Source organism: Zea mays, chromosome 2 (assembly GCF_902167145.1).
Source record: "Zea mays cultivar B73 chromosome 2, Zm-B73-REFERENCE-NAM-5.0, whole genome shotgun sequence".
Taxonomy (NCBI): domain Eukaryota; kingdom Viridiplantae; phylum Streptophyta; class Magnoliopsida; order Poales; family Poaceae; genus Zea; species Zea mays.
Genome location: NC_050097.1, coordinates 1,456,315 through 1,476,860, shown reverse-complemented (window position 1 = coordinate 1,476,860; position 20,546 = coordinate 1,456,315). Strand labels below are relative to the sequence as shown.

The 20,546-nt window shown below is 55.6% G+C and overlaps 1 protein-coding gene across 2 annotated transcripts in view; it reads left to right on the top strand.

The window, feature by feature from the left end:
- Window positions 1-3,399: 3,399 nt before the first annotated feature.
- The window catches only part of LOC100283985 (uncharacterized), a 30,527-nt gene continuing 13,380 nt past the window's right edge, over window positions 3,400-20,546 (top strand). The window contains exons 1-2 of one of the 2 annotated variants that reach the window (XM_020547773.2): window positions 3,400-3,969; window positions 6,130-6,207. In XM_020547773.2, coding sequence (XP_020403362.1) covers window positions 3,862-3,969; window positions 6,130-6,207 — 186 coding nt within the window. In that variant the 5' untranslated portion in view covers window positions 3,400-3,861. The remainder of the gene's footprint in view (window positions 3,970-6,129; window positions 6,208-20,546) is intronic. The other variant, NM_001294292.1, reaches the window with a different exon arrangement.

Genomic DNA, 20,546 nt, shown 5'->3' with positions numbered 1-20,546 from the left:
TTTCATATTTGTCCTAGGAAACGAGATCAAAAACGGTAACTCCGGAAACAAAAACAACATCGGTAATTTGGAAACATCGGAAATGAAAGTTCGATACGAAAATTATATCGGTTACGATGGAAATCTAAAATTCGACCGGTAAAAACTGTAACTTGTACCCTTAGTTGACTTCAAAAATTCACGCAAGTCACACATTCATATAAAAATTAGTAATAATATATGAGGTAGGAGGTCACAATAAATATATGAAGTAAGAAGTCATACAATAATAAAATATTTATTATATATTTAAATAAAGTAGAATCAAGATGTGTATAATGATGTGGCACTTACATTCTATTTGCACTCCTACTACTTGGCATAGTCAATATAATTAGTGTCCTTTTGGTCCTTCTTAAGTTCTCGTGCAAATTATGAATATATGTATCAAAAGTAAGAACAGGTAAGAAAACACAAATAAGATTTATAAAAGTTTCAAACGATTCTAAACTATATACCATTAGATAGATCTTGATTTTAGGAAAATAATAAAATTAGTTTCATATTTTTCTAAGCTAAGATGAATTTATTGTGAATTTGTAAAGATCAGTTAGATTTAATATTTTTCTGAAAATACCGAATTTATTAACGATGGTAAAATACCGAATAAAAACAGTAATTTTTGAAAACGGTCGGAAGAGACACAAATCGTTTCCCATTCCGAGTTTTTTCTACCGATTCTGTTTCCGTATTTTTGGTAACCGTTTCCATTTCTATTTAGACTTAAATTTCGGTAAAACTTCAAAAATGATTCCTGGTATCCAAAAATTACCGTTTCCATTTTCACCCTTATGCAGTCTCAAGTGTTTGAGGCTAACTACCACCAAGGCAGGACCTAGACCTGTATACGACTCAACATTAATGTTTTAGTAGCGCACCCATGGAACCCACAAAATGTTGTACTTAATCCTTTGAGGCACACAACCAGACCTGATAACAGAGCTTGTGAAGCTAGCCTTTAGTTTAGAGATAGGTCTGGTCCCCTAGAGATTTTGGATCGAGAAACTGGGACACCTGTCCCAGAGTAGCGAAGCATGCAGGCTTATGGTATAGGACCAGGCTAAGCGGCTACACAACTCTGCACCACCCTGGAGGTCGAGCATCTTTTTCATGTACCTAGCCTCTAAGGACCCGGACCCCCTTCCATATCAAAGGGGTACCAAAATGAGTCACAAGGCAACTAGCTCAATTTAGATTTCAACATACTAGGGTAGGGAACCGCATGAGTGGGAGTAAATTCTAGCCAGGTGGCGGAATGCACCTGACTAATCCTAAGAACAGGGGGCAACCTAGGGTCTACCCAACGAGATGGATGAACACGAGAACACGCAAGGATTTAGAGTGGTTCGGGCCGCTAAAGCGTAATACCCTGCTCCATTGTGAGTTGTATCGTTGAGTGTGTAGATAGACTTAGGTGAACCTATCCCAAGTAGCCATACCGTCCTTTGTAACACATGTGCCCTCCCTTTTATGGTCCAAGCGGGGTACATACAAGGGAGCCAAGCCCCAACAGGTGGCCCTTGGCAATCTAGTATTAAATATATACTACACAGAGCAGTAAGTGCAACGACAGACATAGATCTCATACTAGGTCGTCGTGCAGAGAACCTGACCAGGCGTGTCTTGCGTCCTAATTGCCAGCTTGTGTCTGCCACGAAGCGTACCTGATATACTGACATATGTAGGGACTGGGCACGCTGACATGCTTGGAAGTTAATGCGATGTGGAGTGTGTGTGCCGCCCAAAGCCAACAACTGTCCATGATGGCACCGTCCTCGCGCACAACACTAAGACACAACTACCTGTCATGGTGTCAGGAGGCACATTGTGCTAGCCCTATGAGCGGTACTGTCGCGTAATTGGCCGCCTCAGTAACGCGCAAAGCGGTAGCTCGTGCCTGCGAAATTTGACGAAAGCCTGCACATGCCCTGTGCGTGGCAAGGCACGCCTCGTCCGCCTGCATTGAATGCGAGCGGCGAGCTTGCTTCTAGCCGAAGGCTTCTGTCTCGTGCCCATGTGCCACATGACGACACCTAACCCTGTCCAAGCGGAGAGTGGGGGCCAAGGGCACGTGATGGCTTGAAGACTCGAGCTTTGCCTACCAGGGTTCGGATGTCAGAGGCGAGGCCTGGGGCCCTTGCGAGATGGTTCAGACACATGGAAGTCCATATCCCACTCATAGGGGTCTAGACTGCATATGTGAGGGTCCAAGGCCCGCCTATGGGGTCCGGACATGCCGATGTAGTCCGTGAGCATTTTACATACTGGGACACGTGGCAGCATCCGACCTACTCTTGAGTCGGGAGCAGGTCCTGAGGCTAGCGGTCCTAACATCCGTGTCTGGTCTCATGGGTCCGGTTGCTCAGTTCCTTAGAGTGTGATTAGGGCTAACCATGCGGGTCTCTATCTTGGCACGATAGAAATGGGTACCTCAGTTATGGGGTACCGACACTCGTATATATAAGGGAATCACTATGTTTTCTGTAATTTGACAATAATGTATATTATAGTAATATAAATATTGTATAAATTTTAAATTTTAAAAATAGTAAATAAATGTTAAATACCCGAGTTGTGTATAGAAAGAATGGACAGAAATGGAAAGAATATTTTAAAGGATGGAATAAAAAATATTAGAAAGTACATGCAAAGGAAGTTATATAAGAGAAATGGTAAAAAACAACTTTATACCTTAAGATATACATGTTAAGCAAGTCACACTATCCATATAGTATCCATTTAGGGTTTATTTGGTTTCATATCTAAGACATCATAACTTATCTTAGATTAGTCGTTTGAATTGAAAAACTAACCTTAAGAGAAAAATTAGACGAGTTGTGACGACGTAGACAGGGAACCAAGCATACCCTTAGTTGCCCACATCAACATTATCATTAATACTAGTTTATGCCTTCGTCGAAGTAATTATATTATTTTTTTTATTCTAAACCATATATAATCCGTGTATCAATGTGTGGAGAGCTATGATAAGAACATACGCTAACAAATAGAAAGGAGTTTTTAGAATGTTTGAATAATTTCAGTCTATGTACCATGAGACGTAGCATGATTTATTTTAGGAAAAATATAAAACTAGTTTGACGATTTCACGAGCTATAATTTTATATGATTTTAAGGCTGTGTTTAATAGATTATGTATACGGTCGTGTAAAATATTATTTTGTATTATAAATAATAAAGCTTGAAATAAAATATGAAACTGGGACACGATATAAAATATGTTGAGATTTAGCATAGAAGATCGAACTAGATTTGATTTTACGATTTTAATAATGAATTTTGTATTTTTTAGGAAAAAAGTAGTGTGACATCTAATGACAACCGTAGCGAATGGAGTAGAAGAGAGGCAGGCGACTAGGAGCAGGTTGGTAGGTCGCAGTGGCGCAGTGAGTGCACTAGTACGCTACGCACCTTTCCTTCGTGTAATAACTCCAGCTACTTCCTGTCTAGTGTCTCCGTCGACCGTCGCTGCCAGCCAGCCACAGCAAGCTCCGCACGACCGCCGGTCCGCCGCCTACCAGAGCGAGCTCATCTCTCAGCCGCGCCGGGGGGCCTCCTCGTCACGCCGGCGCAGCCCGCGCTTCGTTCCACCGTAGTTTGCCCGGCCGTGCTGGGGCAAAAAAAGGTCCGGGCCCACGTGTTCCCAGACGGAGCGAGAGGACGTCGATCGGTCAGGCCATCAGGGACCAGACCAGACAAAGCCAAAGGGGCCGCGGATCGGTAGGCGGCCGGCGCGGATCGGAGGAAGAAGGGAGGAGGAGGCCATCCAGTTGGAGTACTTGGAGAGGTAGCAGGACGACGATGCTTGGAGGCCGTCCCCTCTTCGTGCTCTTCGGCTCCTCCATCGTGCAGTACAGCTTCAGCAACGGCGGATGGGGCGCCGCGCTTGCCGACATTTACGCCCGCAAGGTACGCTGCATCATATCTCTGCGTCTTTGCTTTTTCTCATCTCCTCCAGGCTCCACCTCCACATCTCTCTCTCTCTCTCTCTCTCTCTCTCTCTCTCTCTCTCTCTCTCTCTCTCTCTCATCCTACAACCGGAATCGGAACCAAACAGCTAGCACTCGGTCAGTCAGTCGTCAAACAAATTAAATTACTGGTTCTGCACGAATTAATGTACCCGGTTCCATTATTCACGCCATGAATTTGAACGGAGGCTGAGGCTGGCATCTCCACTCCTCCATGTGTGTTGTTTGCACAGTGCATATGCTTCCCAAAACCATATATAGTGGCTGTTTGGAACAGTTTTTTCTTCTTCTAAAGAGCTTTCATGAGAATCTCTGTTCCTGGATAATCCAGCTGTCATGAGAATGTACATTTCGCGTGGTTTGTGTGTGGATGCAGATGAAAGGGTCTGCACATTTTAGAGTTTAAAGCGGCGGATTCCTCGGTCACGATGACTCAAATGATCTTGCATTCACGTTAATTATGACGATTTTCGCAGAAGTGGGCTAAAAAACTAAGTGTTTATCTGCCAGAAACTGATTCTGATGGCTAGAAGCTGGCGAGAAACCGAAATAAACAGGACCATACATATGCTAACCAGGGGCGGACCCAAAGGGTATTATGGGTAGGCCCCCGACTACCCTGTAATTTGCTCCAAAAACAAACTACTACTCAGAGTTTAGTCCCAAGAATACAAATATATGTAATTTGCAACCTAACTTGATGAATTAAATACATTATAACACATTTTAGTTATTTTCTACTCATATAACGAATTGAGAGAAATTATATATGTGTAGTATTAAATTATACATGGTTGTTTTTGTTCTCGACTACCCTATGTTTAAATCCTGGGTCCGCCATTGATGCTAGCTAGCATGTGTTTTAAATGATACTCCTAGAACGGCACCAATTATAACAGAATATAGATTCTTGCTTCCTTTGATCCCTACAATGACTAACACAAAAGTGAAGGAACATGCCAACCTCTTTAACTTCAACTCAGAGGAAGGTCATGGAGACTTAAAAAAAAAAGAAGAAGAGGCTGATCTCTACAATGACTAACACAAAAGTGAAGGAACATGCCAACCTCTTTAACTTCAACTCAGAGGAAGGTCATGGAGACTTAAAAAAAAGAAGAGGCCTATACAACGGAGTTCTCAATTTGGACCCAGTTTGGGGATTCTATGCTATACCTTCCTATTCAATATGCATGGTCTCAGATCAAGGATTTTGCATGCATGTCCTAAAATATAAACTTCTTATTTATTATTTTGATTTGATATTATCAACGTCCGGGATCTAGATACTGGCAATATGCCTTTTGAAATCCCGTTAGCAGAAGAAAACCCACAGTGAGCCTGGCTGATACTAGCCTTGTACCTCGAGACCTCGAGGGCCAATCAAATCCTAGGGTCCTCTAGAGGACATATTTTCCCCCTCTAGAGCCCTCCAAGTCGGGACCAAGGCCCCAGTTCAGCCAAGTCTCGGGGACCTCTACATTAGGGAACCCATAACCAAAGACCCCTGAGCATTCCTCAAGATGGCCGGGCGATGGCACCCCTGGCCCTAAGGCAGGATGCTCTCAGGTGAAGACGCCTTGGGAGGAACAGCCTTGGTTTCACGTGCGCTTCTGATCAGGACGACTCACGTGGTTACTGAGCCCTACTTTTTTTAAAAAAGTAGTAGAAGAAACATACATAGGAAGAACATAATTTTTAGAATACAAGTGTGTTGCATAGTTTGGTTTGGTCACTAGATTCAGCTCTTGGTTAACTGGTTTCTTTGTGGAACTTTCATTCTTGTTATTATAGAATCACACACAAAGAACTAGTGTATAAACGACCTGAGTTTTTATTTTGTGATCTGAGTCACCCGGTCGCGGGTTCGAAGCAGCCTTCTCCGTATTTGTGGGAGTGAGGCTTGCATCGATTTATCTCTTCCCCAACCCCCGGAGCCTCCGGCACTGAGTTTGTCCGATCTCACTAGGTGTTGTTGAAGTGAACTCAATTATTGACACCTTATGTTAGATTGACCTTTGGGTCGATTTATTGGTGAATGAAAGTACCTAGCTAGCAACATTTTTACTTCAGTAATGCTTATTTCTGCTTGCTATTCATTCAGGCTGATGTCCTGCTAAGAGGATATATTGGCTGGAACACAAGGCGGGCTGTTCAAGTGATGGACAAAGTGTTCCCTAAGGTATATATGGTCCGAATCTCTAATTTTGTTTGTATCTCTATTTTAACAGTTATATTTCTCTCTACAAAAACTCATTTTGGGGCACACAATTTTCTTACAGTTTTGGCCCTGTTTTAAATCACTACTGCTGCTGCCTAAGCAATATAGGGTCTGTTTGGTAGTCTCGCTGAGCTGGGCTATAGCACAGCTAGGCAAGCTTGCCAATTCCGACTCAGCTTGCTGCTACAGCACATTTGGTTCTTTTGCCGAGTTAGTATCATTGTTTGGTTGCCTATAAAACTTGCCGTCCTTGCTGCTTGACTTTTCTGGCAAAGTACATTTGTAATGTTGCATTCATGTATAGAAACTAATATATTACAATGGTACGATGAAATGACTGATACTTGCATAAAATTCAAAAACATATCAAGTAGCCATTGTCTACCTCAAGTAATTTTCTGGCACCACAAGAGGTTGCAGCAGGTAAATAATACTGGACCACAGTTATTTCAGAACAATTGCTAATCAAGTAGCTATTTTGAAACTAGTAAACTAAGTACAACATGGGTCTATTAATTTTTCCGCTCCTACAACATAAAACTGTTGAAGTGTATAAGTGGATTGACTACCTTCTTTCATCAGTTTAAGCTTTTGGGTTGAACTGGTGTCATGTGCGGGCGCACCTACACCAGGCGCCATAGGGCCCGTGACGTGCGCCGAGCCCACGAATGCGCAGCTGAGCACGCGGCAAGCACGCAGGGAGAAGCGCGCGACGCAGCCACCACCAGTGGCTAAGAGGGAAAGTAGGGATTTCTTTCTATCTGCTAGTCCTAAATTAGTGGAGTTTGTTTCTCCAATTAGTTAGGGATTTCTTTCTATCTGCTATTCCTAAATTAGTGGAGTTTGTTTCTCCAATTAGTTGGGCCTCATGCCATATATACCCGTGTACCGACCAATTGAGGATTAAGAAGATTATTACCTCCAATCTCCCTCCTTACTTCTACTTAAGCCGACGATCAGGGGGAATAACCCGATCGACGAAGACGGCACGGGGGCATAACCCTGCCGGCGACCATGAACCGCGACTACGAACTACGTAGTCGGGGACCTGCCACCTTGAGTGCCTCTGCTCTTGACAACCTGGTATCAAGATCCCGGCGTTCCTCGCCCACCCGTTCCGCCCATCTTTCCACCGCAGCCGCCCTTCCGTCCGCCGCCGCGGCCGTTTCCCGTAGCCCACCACTGTCGCCTTCCTCTTCCACTGCTCCACCGTGGCTCACCGTGCCATGGCGGATCCGACCCTCGCTGATGTGGTGTCGATGTTTAAGGCCCTCAACGCCGACTTGACGGCCGTGAAAGCCGAGCTGGCAGGCCTCACGGACAAGTCTGCCTCGACGTGGCGGCTGCCCAGTCGGACCTCACGACCTCGACCGTCCGCCCAGATTTCAGAAGCTCGATTTCCCACGCTACGACTGGAAGTCTGACCCTTTGCTCTTCATCAACAAGTGTGAGTCTTATTTCCACTAGCAGCGCATAATGCCGGAGGAAAAGGTGTGGATGACCTCGTATAATCTGGAGGACGTCTCGCAACTCTGGTTTATCCAACTCCAGGAAGATGAAGGCACGTCATCGTGGGGCCGCTTCAAGGAGCTGCTGCATCTGCGTTTTGGGCCGCCACTGCGCTCCGCCCCCCTGTTCGAGCTCTCCGAATGCCGCAGCACGGGGACCGTCGAGGAATACTCCAACCGATTCCAGGCCCTCCTTCCTCGTGCCGGGCGGCTCGAGGAGGCACATCGGGTACAACTATACACCGGCGGCCTGCTTCCGCCGCTCAGACACCAAGTGCGTGTCGATAACCTGGAGTCTCTTGCGGCGGCCATGAGTCTAGCACGCCAATTGGAGCTCGTCAGGCTGGACCGGCTGAATCAGGCGTCTACCAAGGCCGCGCCGCGTGCCTTACTTCCAACATCGGCACTGCATCCTGCGGCAACCACCCTTCCCACGCAACCAGCACCTTCGGCCAAGCTGCTGGCGTTGCCTGCACCGCAGGCCCAGGGGGTCGGGCCCCATGTCAAGCGTTTGTCCACGGAGGAGCAGGCCGAACGGCGCCGTCTTGGGCTTTGCTACAATTGCGACCAGCCGTACACACGAGGCCACAACTGGGTCTGCCGCCAGATCTTCTACATCGACGACATTGAGATAGCTGAGGAGGTGGCGACTGACAAGGCCCCGGTGTTCTCTCTACACGCGGTCGTGGGCGTGCCGGTGAGCAGCACCATCCAACTGCACGTGTGGGTGGGCGCCGCGGACTTCATCGCGCTCATCGACCCGGGGTCCACGCACAACTTCATCGGGGAGGACGCCGCTCGGCGCGCGGGCCTACCCATCGAGCCACACCCTCGACTCACGACGACGGTGGCCAACGGGGAACGCGTCGCTTGTCCTGGGGTCCTCCGCTAGGCCGCGGTACTCATCGACGAGATGGAGTTCGACATCCACCTGTATGTCATGCCCCTGGCTGGCTACGACGTGGTGCTGGGCACACACTGGATGGCCACCCTGGGTGACATTGTATGGAACCTAGCGGCCGGCACCATGGCGTTCAAGTAGGCGGGCCGAGACGTTTGCTGGCGTGGCGTTGCTACACCAAGCCCTCCACGCCTGCACACCGCCGAGACCACCGAGCCCTTACTGGATGAAGTGCTCGACTCCTTCTCCGACGTCTTCGCCGAGCCGACCGGTCTACCCTTGGAGCGCGGCCACAACCACCACATTGTTCTCAAGCCGGGCGCTGGTCCAGTGGTTGTGCTCCCCTACACATACCCGACGACGCACAAGGATGAATTGGAACGACAATGCTCCGCCATGATCAAGCAAGGTATCGTAGGGCACAGTGACTCCGCGTTCTCCTCTCCGGTCCTCCTCGTCAGGAAGCAGGATGGATCGTGGCGCTTCTGCGTTGCCTACCGCGCCCTCAACACGCTCACGATCAAGGACACTTTTCCAATCCTAGTTGTCAACGAGCTGTTGGATGAGCTCCATGGCGCCAAATTCTTCACCAAGCTCAATTTGCGCTTGGGGTACCATCAGGTGCGCATGAGGCAGGCAGACATCCACAAGGCGACATTCCGTACCCACAACGGCCTATATGAGTTCCTAGTGATGTCGTTCGGGCTGTGCAACGCCTCGGCCACGTTTTAGGCACTCATGAAAGATGTAATGCACCCCTTTCTTCGCCGCTTTGTACTTGTCTTCTTCGACGATATCTTGATCTACAACAAGTCTTGGGCAGATCATCTTTGTCATCTCTGCGCCATACTCAGCATGCTTCAACAACACGTCCTCTTCGTCAAGCGCTCCAAGTGTACGTTTGGGGTCGCCTTCGTCGCCTACCTCGGCCACACGATCTCTGAGGCGTGCGTGGCCCTGGATCCCACCAAGGTGCAGGCCATTCACGACTGGCTGGTACCTCGCTCGACGCGGGCGGTGCACGGCTTCCTCTACCTTGCAGGCTACTACCGCAAGTTCATCCACAACTACGGATCCATCGTGGCTCCGCACCCTGTACTCCTCAAGAAGGAGGGCTTTGCTTGGGGCGACGCGGCTGCCTCAGCCTTCACCGCTGTCGGCGTTTCGAGACAGGGGGTCCCTAAGCCGACGAGTGAGTGTGCTGCGTGCCCCAGCCCAGATGGGTCGAGCGCGTGGGCGAGCGCGGAGGGGGGAGAGGCGAGGCGGCCGGAGCCGAGCGTGAGAGAGGTGGAAGTCCCGCGGCCTTCGTGTTCGTCCCGCGCCCAGGTCAGGTGCGCTTGCAGTAGGGGGGTTACAAGCGTCCACGCGGGTGAGGGAAGCGAGCGGCCCCAAGAGAGCGCCTGTCCCGTCCTCGGTCCCGCGCGGCCAACCTTCTCTGAGAAGGCCCTGGTCCTTCCTTTTATAGTCGTAAGGAGAGGACCCAGGTGTACAATGGGGATGTAGCAGAGTGCTACGTGTCTAGCGGAGGGAGAGCTAGTGCCCTAGGTACATGCCGATGTGGCAGCCGGAGAGATCTGGGCATCCTGCTGGCGTGATGTCGTGGCTATCGGTGGTGCGGCGGAGCCTGATGGAGGGACAGCTGTTGGAGCGGTCGAGTCCCTGCTGACGTTGTCCTGCTGCCGTAAGAGAGCTGGGGGCCGCCGTCGTCATAGAGCTCGTGGAGCGCCATCATTGCCCCTCTGGCGGAGCTGGCCGGACGAGACGCCGGTCTTGTTCTCCGTGACCCGAGTCGATTCGGGGTAGGGTGATGATGACGTTTCCTGTTGACGTGGCGGTCTGTGCTCTAGGCAGGGCGACGTGGGGTTTCCTCCGAAGCCGAGGTTGAGTCTTGCCTTCAGTTGCCGTGGCCGAGCCCGAGCCAGGGGGTCGGGCGAGGCGGAAGTCGTCCGGCCGAGGCCAGGGCGGAGTCCGAGCCCTGGGGTCGGGCGAGGCGGAGTTTCGTCGTCTTCCGGGTCTTAGCCTGAGTCCGAGCCCTGGGGTCGGGCGGAGCGGAGTTTGCCGTCTTCCGGGTCTTAGCCCGAGTCCGAGCCCTGGGGTCGGGCGGAGCGGAGTTCGCCGTCTTCCGGGTCTTAGCCCGAGTCCGAGCCCTGGGGTCGGGCGGAGCGGAGTTCGCCGTCTTCCGGGTCTTAGCCCGAGTCCGAGCCCTGGGGTCGGGCGGAGCGGAGTTCGCCGTCTTCCGGGTCTTAGCCCGAGTCCGAGCCCTGGGGTCGGGCGGAGCGGAGTTCGCCGTCTTCCGGGTCTTAGCCCGAGTCCGAGCCCTGGGGTCGGGCGGAGCGGAGTTCGCCGTGGCGCCTTTGGCAAGGCCTAGTTGCCTGTCAGACTCACTCTGTCGAGTGGCACTGCAGTCGGAGTGGCGCAGGCGGCGCTGTCCTTCTGTCAGACTGGCCAGTGGAGCGGTGGAGTGACGGCGGTCACCTCGGCTCTGCCGGGGGCGCGTGTCAGGATAGAGGTGTCAGGCCACCTTTGCGTTAAATGCCCCTGCAATTTGGTCAGTCGGTGTGGTGATTTAGTCAAGGTTGCTTCTGAGCGAAGCCAAGGCCTTGGGCAAGCCGGTGATGTGTCCGCCATAAAAAGGGGGGCCTCGGGCGAGACGGAAGTCTCTCGAGGTCGGCTGCCTTCGGCCGAGGCTAGGCTCGGGTGAAGCGCGATCGAGTCACTCGTGTGGACTGATCCCTGACTTAATCGTGCCCATCAGGCCTTTGCAGCTTTATGCTGATGGGGGTTACCAGCTGAGAATTAGGCGTCTTGAGGGTACCCCTAATTATGGTCCCCGACAGTAGCCCCCGAGCCTCGAAGGGAGTGTTAGCACTCGCTTGGAGGCTTTTGTCGCACTTTTTTGCAAGGGGACCAGCCTTTCTCGGTTGCATTTCGTTCCGGTGGGTGCGCGCGAGCGCACCCGCCGGGTGTAGCCCCCGAGGCCTCGGAGGAGTGGTTACACTCCTTCGAGGTCTTAATGCTTCGCTTTACGCTTCGGCTGGTCTGGTCGTTCCCTCATGCGAACTGGCCGTAGCCCGGGTGCACGGTCGGGGCCCAAGCTCTCGGGCTGGTATGTTGACGCTGTCAACGATTTGGCCGGAGCCGGTTTATGCGAGAGCAGCCCCCGAGCCTCTGCACAGGGCGAGAGGACGATCAGGGACAGACTCGGCTTTTTACATACGCCCCTACGTCGCCTTTCCGCAAGGAGGAGGGGGGGAGTGCGCCATGTTACCCTCGATGGGCACCGAACATGGTGTCTCCGGTGAGCTGCAAGCGGGTAATCCGAGTGGACGTCCGTGCCCCGTTCGTTGGGGGTCGGCTAGGGGCCCAGAGGCACGCCCAAAAGTACCTGCGGGTGACTTGCCGGACCCGGTCCCCTGGCGACGGGGTCCGAGGGCTCGATGCCTCCCTCCGATGGGATTCCGTTACAAGATCGTTCCCGCTGGTCTCGGATATGTCCTAGGGTACCTCGGGAGCGCAGCCCGAGCCTCGGTTATGTATCGAACGTACCCCTGGTCATCCCTCGCTCGGTGTCTGAGGCGACTGTGAACCCTTCGGGGGCCAGCCTTCGAACCCCTGATCAGTAATGGGCGCGGAGCCCGAGTAGCCTGAGGCGGCCATGGAGCCCTTCGGGGGGCTGGCCTTCGAACCCCTGACCAGTAGTGGGTGTCGGGCCCACGCGATCTGAGGCGGCTGTTGAACCCTCGGGGGGCCAGCCTTCGAACCCCTGATCAGTAATGGGGGGCGCGGAGCCCGGTTCCTTCGCGGAGAAGGATCCCTCTCGGGGTATCCCCCTTCCCCGGTCCCTGTTGCAAGAGATAGAGAAAGAGGAAAACGGAAAAGGATACGAAATCAGACGACGTGGCGTACCTTTTCTGACGCGGTTATTAAGGCGAAGGTGAAGCGTCGCGCGCTCCTCCCGCCAGAAGCGCCGCGTGTCCCGCCGCGGAGTTAATGCGACGAGGCGAGTGGTTGGCGGGGCGGCCGTTGCGCGTAGGTGATCCGTTCGAGGAACGGGTCACGGGTGCACCGTCTTCACGCCGTGAGAGGAGGCTCTCTTGCTGTCTCAGGATGGGACGTGAGCCTGGCTGACGACGTGACCGCTGCGCCTGCCCGCCTGCCACCGCTATTACTGCCGGCCCACTTTCGGTCGCTTTGACCGACGCGCCAGTCTGGCGCTGTTGGGTCGCCTCGAGTCGTGGCATAGGCTTCGCAACCGAAGAGGCGCGACGGTGGCACAAGTGGCGGTGCAGTTGCTTGCATGCAGCAACTGGCGTGCCAGTTGCTCGACGCGTGGGCCTGAGCCCCAGGCTGGCGTGTCAGAAGTTGGAGAAGCGCGTCCATCTGGCGCGGTTGCATGCCGCCTGCATGGCTGCTCGCCCCTTCTGCCCGTTGGTCTGGGCGGAAATGGGGGGTCGCCTGTAACCGCTGGACGGTCGTGCGCACCATGCGCGGCGGTTTGGCTTCTTCTGCCCTGAGCCGGCTTTCATGACATGCGGGACCCAGCCCCCGAGTCGCAGGGGAGGGCCTTGGAGCGTGTTGGAGAAGACTCGGCCCGCGGCGCCTGGGGGCGCACGTAGGGGGAGTTGCCTTTAAAAGGAGGGAGGCTCCTTTCGTAAGGCGACCATGTCTTCTTCCTCCCTTAAGCGCCGGGTCTTCCCGTCTTCCAAGCCCCCGGATGGGGGATATCCGCCGCCTTTCCGCCTCCTCGTTGGAGGAACGCAACTCCATGGGAGTTGGTACCTCTCAGCCATCGTTCGGCTTCAAGGATTTTCATCACGCAGCCCGGTCACACCCCTTCACCGGCGGTCACCCGAGATGGCGACCTCCAGCTTGATGGTGGGGGAAAGCGAGCCGGGCTGCGGCCTCTGCCCCTTTCTCAGCCTCAAGGATTTTCATCACCAAGGCTGGGGAGGGGAGAGTGCCGAGTTGGGGTCGGCCCCTGCGTGGGCGGTGGCCCGCTCCTTCACTCAGTGATGGGGGGAGAAGCGGGCATTGCCCGTGGCGTCCGGCAGCTGCAGCGTGCCTGGTCTTCAGCCGCGAGTGGCTTCGGGGCCCCTTGCGGCGTCGGCGTCTGCCACGGCAGCCGGAAGAGGTTCTTCCGCCGGCGCGGCGGCCGGGACCAGCCACGGGCTGACCTCCATCTTCTACGGCCTTCTGCCCGTCCTTGCCTCACGAGTTTTGGCACGGGCGGGGGCCTCCTGACAGCGGCATCCACCCTGAGGTCAGCGTTGCCGCTGTTCGGCCCCCCGGAGCAGAAGTCGCCGTCGTCGCCACTGCTGGAGCAGGTGACGGCGCGCCGTTCGTCGGTCTTCCGTTGCTCCGCAGGCCTTCCCCCTCGGAGTGGGGTTGTTCGTACCTGCGGAGGGGGAACCGGAGTTCCGTTTGTAATGGCACTTCGAATGCCAGTGAGTTCGTTCATTGTGGCTGTCGAGGCCTGAACGTGTATGTAATTTTGGCACGGAGCCGTGTTTTTTCCTCATTTCCGAGCACTAAGTCTCGCCTGTTTTATTATCTAAACCGCTTTACCAAGCATGAGTTGCCCCGTGTCAAGGTGACGGGTGAGGTATCCGTATCCCGGAGGCGTAGGAATCCCTCGGCCCGTTCGTCCTTGTTACGTGAGGCTCCTCTAGCTTAGTTGAAGGGACCCCTCGGCCGCCCTTTGGTGGATCGAGGCCGGGGGTAGCGATATCAGTATGAACAGAGGCGGAGTTGGCTCGAGAATGGGGAACCTGGTCGGCCGGAGCCTAGCCGTGTCGCCCGTCAGCGGTGCCGACGCCCAAGTCGGTCAGTCGAGGCCTCGAATCGGGCTAGCGCCCTTGGAAGCCGGTTGCCCGAGGCCCCAGGGGTAACCGGTTGAGCCGCCTGCTCGGGCCGGATTCCTGGAGGAGCCCCTGGACCTCGGCGCCGCCCGAGGCTGGGTCGGGCTTTGCTGTAGACGTCGTCGATGCCGAGGGTGCTACGGCTCCCTTCGGCGTGAAGACCCGAGCCTGCAGGATCAGATCATCTTGTAGCGTGCGCTTTCTGCGGCCGCCGAGGCCAGAAGAACACGCCCTCGCCGCGCTTGCGAAGCCGCGTCCTTTTTCCCTCTTGTTTCGAGCATCTGGACTCTGTCGGTAATAGGGATGTTTGTGTGAGCGAGAGTTGCTTTTCGCGGAAGGGACGAGTGAGGTATCCGTATCCCAGAGGCGTGGGAATCCCTCGGCTCGGTCGGCCTTGCCGCTTACGCGTACTTTCACCCGTCCATGAGGCCCTGTCCCCGATTTAGTCGAGAAAGCTTGAAGGACTGCTTCGGCAGGAGAGCTTCCGAACGTGATGACTCGTTCGGTCCACGGAGTCGCTTTATCCGAGCGCAAGTTACTTATCGCAGAAGGGGACGAGTGAGGTATCCGTATCCCGGAGGCGTAGGAGTCCCTCGGCTCGGTCAGCCTTGGCTGCTTACGTGTACCTCGTCGTTTCCAGGATCCGCTTTCCAAAGTAGTCAAGAAGCACGGAAGAAATCCTGCTAAAAAGAGGTCCTTTTTCGAGGAAAAAATTCGACGCAGAGGGGGTCTCCCCCCTTTTAGCCCCCGAGGGAGGGTCGGGCTTTGCCGAGGCTAGGCCGACCCTTCCTTGACAACTAAACTTTGCGTAGGTGCGAGGTATGTGAACAACTTGAAAACATCTTAAGGGTAGAAGCGACGTAGCTGTTTGATGTTCCAAGCGTTGCCGTAGATCTCGCCTTGATTGTTGGCCAGCTTGTATGTTCCGGGCTTCAGAACTTTGGCGATGACGAATGGCCCTTCCCAGGGGGGCGTGAGCTTGTGCCTCCCTCGGGCGTCTTGTCGCGGCCGAAGCACCAGGTCGCCCACCTGGAGTTCTCGGGACCGGACCCCTCGGGCGTGGTAACGTCGCAGGGACTGTTGGTACCGCGCCGAGTGTAGTAAGGCCCTGTCCCGAGCTTCCTCCAACTGGTCCAGCGATTCCTCTCGGCTGGCTTGGTTGCTTTGCTCGGTGGAGGCCCTCGCCCTTGGGGAGCCGTATTCCAGGTCAGTGGGCAGGATAGCTTCAGCCCCGTAGACCAGGAAAAACGGCGTGAAGCCCGTGGCACGACTCGGCGTCGTCCTTAGGCTCCAGACCACCGAGGGGAGTTCCTTCATCCATCGCCTGCCGAACTGGTTGAGGTCGTTGTAGATCCGAGGCTTGAGCCCTTGTAGAATCATGCCGTTGGCACGCTCTACTTGCCCATTCGACATGGGATGAGCCACGGCGGCCCAGTCCACCCGGATATGGTGATCCTCGCAAAAATCCAAGAATTTTTTGCCGGTGAACTGGGTGCCATTGTCGGTGATGATGGAGTTCGGGACCCCGAAGCGATGGATGATGTTGGTGAAGAATGCCACCGCCTGCTCGGACCTGATGCTGTTCAGAGGTCGGACCTCGATCCACTTGGAGAATTTGTCGATGGCGACCAGCAGGTGCGTGTAGCCCCCGGGCGCCTTTTGCAAGGGACCGACGAGGTCCAGACCCCATACAGTGAAGGGCCAGGTGATGGGTATTGTCTGCAGAGCCTGAGCGGGCAGGTGCGTCCGCTTCGCATAGAATTGGCACCCTTCGCAGGTGCGGACAATTCTAGTGGCGTCAGCCACCGCCGTTGGCCAGTAGAAGCCTTGCCGGAAAGCATTTCCAACAAGGGCTCGGGGTGCTGCGTGGTGGCCGCAAGCCCCCGAGTGTACTTCTTGCAGCAGTTCCCGACCTTCGGCGATGGAGATGCATCGCTGGAGGATGCCCGAGGGGCTGCGATGGTAGAGCTCCTCTTCGTCGCCCAGCAAGACGAATGACTTGGCGCGTCGCGCTACCCGCCGAGCCTCGACTTGGTCGAGGGGTAGCTCTCCTCGACGGAGATATTGCAGGTACGGGGCCTGCCAATCCTGGTCTGGCGTGGCCCCGCTCTGCCCTTCCTCGACGTTCAATGCCCCGCCCTCGGGGGCCGAGAGTACCTCGGGCTGGGCCGAGGGTGCCTCGGGCTGAACCGAGGGTACCTCGGGCTGAGCCGAGGGTACCTCGGGCTGAGCCGAGGGTACCTCGGGCTGAGCCGAGGGTACCTCGGGCTGAGCCGAGGATACCTCGGGCTCGGGCGCGTCGTCGAGCTTGACGGAGGGTTGATGCAGATCCCGGGAGAAGACGTCCGGGGGGACTGTCGTTCGCCCCGAGGCTATCTTCGCCAGCTCGTCTGCGGTTTCGTTGTAGCGCCGAGCGATATGGTTGAGCTCGAGCCCGAAGAACTTGTCTTCCAGGCGCCGAACCTCGTCGCAGTAGGCCTCCATCTTCGGGTCGCGGCAGTGGGAGTTCTTCATGACTTGGTCGATGACGAGCTGCGAATCACCGCGGGCGTCGAGGCGTCTGACCCCTAGCTCGATGGCGATCCGCAATCCGTTGACCAGAGCTTCGTACTCGGCCACATTGTTGGACGCCGGGAAGTGGAGGCGCAGCACGTAGCGCAAGTGCTTTCCGAGGGGCGAGATGAAGAGCAGGCCCGCATCGGCCCCCGTCTTCATCAGCGACCCGTCGAAAAACATGGTCCAGAGCTCCGGTTGGATCGGAGTTGTTGGTAGTTGGGTGTCAACCCATTCAGCCACGAAATCCGCCAACACTTGGGACTTGATGGCCTTCCGAGGGGCGAACGAGATCGTTTCGCCCATGATCTCCACTGCCCACTTTGCGATCCTGCCCGAGGCCTCTCGGCACTGGATGATCTCCCCCAGGGGGAAGGATGACACCACAGTCACCGGATGGGACTCGAAGTAGTGTCGTAGCTTCCGCCTCGTCAGGATCACAGCATACAGCAGCTTTTGAACTTGTGGGTAGCGGATCTTAGTCTCGGACAGCACTTCGCTGATGAAGTAAACCGGCCTCTGAACGGGCAATGTATGCCCTTCCTCCTGCCTTTCGACCACAATCGCGGCGCTAACCACCTGAGTGGTCGCGGCGACGTAGACCAAGAGGGTTTCTCCGTCCGCCGGCGGCACCAAGACTGGCGCCTTTGTAAGGAGCGCCTTTAGGTTGCCGAGGGCTTCCTCGGCCTCAGGGGTCCAAATGAAACACTCGGCTTTCCTTAAAAGGCGGTACAGGGGCAGACCTCTTTCGCCGAGGCGTGAGATGAAGCGGCTCAGGGCCGCGAGGCATCCCATGACCCTCTGTACCCCTTTTAAGTCCTTGATGGGCCCCATACTGGTGATGGCCGCGATCTTCTCCGGGTTGGCCTCGATGCCTCGCTCAGAGACGATGAACCCTAGGAGCATGCCTCGGGGCACCCCGAAGACACACTTCTCAGGATTAAGCTTGACTCCTTTCGCCTTGAGACACCGGAATGTCACTTCAAGGTCGGAGAGGAGGTTGGGAGCCTTCCGTGTCTTGACTACGATGTCATCGACGTAGGCCTCGACTGTGCGACCGATGTGTTCGCCGAACACATGGTTCATGCACCGCTGGTACGTCGCGCCTGCATTCCTCAGGCCGAACGGCATGGTGACGTAGCAGTACATGCCGAACGGCGTGATGAAAGAAGTCGCGAGCTGGTCGGACTCTTTCATCCGGATCTGGTGATACCCCGAGTAGGCATCGAGGAAGGACAGGGTTTCGCACCCAGCAGTGGAATCCACGATTTGGTCGATGCGAGGCAGAGGGTAGGGAACCTTCGGACATGCTTTGTTGAGACCAGTGTAGTCTACACACATCCGCCATTTCCCCCCTTTCTTCCTCACAAGCACAGGGTTGGCAAGCCATTCGGGATGGAATACCTCTTTGATGAACCCTGCCGCCATTAGCTTGTGGATCTCTTCGCCAATCGCTCTGCGCTTCTCCTCGTCGAATCGGCGCAGAGGCTGTCTGACGGGTCGGGCTCCGGCCCGAATATCCAGCGAGTGCTCGGCGACATCCCTCGGTATGCCGGGCATGTCCGAGGGACTCCACGCAAAGACGTCGGCGTTTGCGCGGAGAAAGTCGACGAGCACTGCTTCCTATTTGGGGTCGAGCCCGGAACCGATCCGGATCTGCTTGGTGGTGTCGCCGCTGGGGTCGAGGGGGACGGCCTTGACCGTCTCCGCTGGCTCGAAGTTGCCGGCATGGCGCTTCACGTCTGGGACCTCCTTGGAGAGGTTCTCCAGATCGGCGATGAGGGCCTCGGACTCGGCGAGGGCCTCGGCGTACTCCACGCACTCCACGTCGCATTCGAACGCGTGTTTGTACGTGGGGCCGACGGTGATGACCACGTTGGGGCCCGGCATCTTGAGCTTCAGGTAGGTGTAGTTGGGGACGGCCATGAACTTCGCGTAGCATGGCCTCCCTAACACGGCGTGGTAGGTTCCTCGGAACCCGACCACTTCGAACGTCAGGGTCTCCCTTCGGAAGTTGGAGGGTGTCCCGAAGCAGACTGGGAGGTCGAGTCGCCCGAGGGGCTGGACGCGCTTCCCAGGGATGATCCCGTGGAAGGGCGCAGCGCCTGCTCGGACGGTGGACGGATCGACGCGCAGGAGCTTGAGGGTCTCGGCGTAGATGATGTTGAGGCAGCTGCCCCCGTCCATCAGGACCTTGGTGAGCCTGACATCGCCGACAACGGGGTCGACGACGAGCGGGTATTTCCCCGGGCTCGGCACATGGTCGGGGTGGTCGGCTCGGTCGAAAGTGATGGGCTTGTCGGACCAGTCTAGGTAGACTGGCGCCGCCACCTTCACCGAGCAGACCTCCCGGCGCTCTTGCTTGCGGTGCCGAGCCGAGGCATTCGCCGCATGCCCTCCGTAGATCATGAAGCAGTCGCGGACCTCGGGGAATTCTCCTGCTTGGTGATCTTCGTTCTTGTCGTCGTCGCGGGCCCTGCCACCCTCGGCGGGTGGCCCGGTCCTGTGGAAATGACGCCGAAGCATAACGCACTCCTCGAGGGTGTGCTTGACGGGCCCCTGATGGTAGGGGCACGGCTCCTTGAGCATCTTGTCGAAGAGGTTTGCACCTCCGGGGGGCTTCCGAGGGTTCTTATACTCGGCGGCGGCGACAAGGTCCGCGTCTGCGGCGTCGCGTTTCGATTGCGACTTCTTCTTGCCTTTCTTCTTGGCGCCGCGCGGAGCAGACGTCTCGGGAGCTTCTTCCGACGGGCGGCCCTGGGGCTGCTTGTCCTTTCGGAAGATAGCCTCGACCGCCTCCTGGCCGGAGGCGAACTTGGTGGCGATGTCCATCAGCTCGCTCGCCCTGGTGGGGGTTTTGCGACCCAGCTTGCTCACCAGGTCGCGGCAAGTGGTGCCGGCGAGGAACGCGCCGATGACATCCGAGTCGGTGATGTTGGGCAGCTCGGTGCGCTGCTTCGAGAATCGCCGGATGTAGTCCCGGAGCGACTCCCCCGGCTGTTGCCGGCAGCTTCGAAGGTCCCAGGAATTCCCGGGGCGCACGTATGTGCCCTGGAAATTGCCAGCGAAGGCTTGGACCAAGTCGTCCCAGTTGGAAATCTGCCCCGGAGGCAGGTGCTCCAACCAGGCGCGAGCAGTGTCGGAGAGGAACAGGGGGAGGTTGCGGATGATGAGGTTGTCGTCGTCCGTTCCACCCAGTTGGCAGGCAAGGCGGTAGTCCACGAGCCACAGCTCCGGTCTCGTTTCCCCCGAGTACTTTACGATAGTAGTCGGGGGTCGGAACCGGGTCGGGAATGGCGCCCGTCGGATGGCCCGACTGAAAGCCTGCGGACCGGGTGGTTCGGGCGAAGGACTCCGATCCTCCCCGCTGTCGTAACGTCCCCCACGCCTGGGGTGATAGCCTCGGCGCACCCTTTCGTCGAGGTGAGCCCGACGGTCGCGTCGATGGTGCTCGTTGCCGAGGTGGCCCGGGGCCGCAGG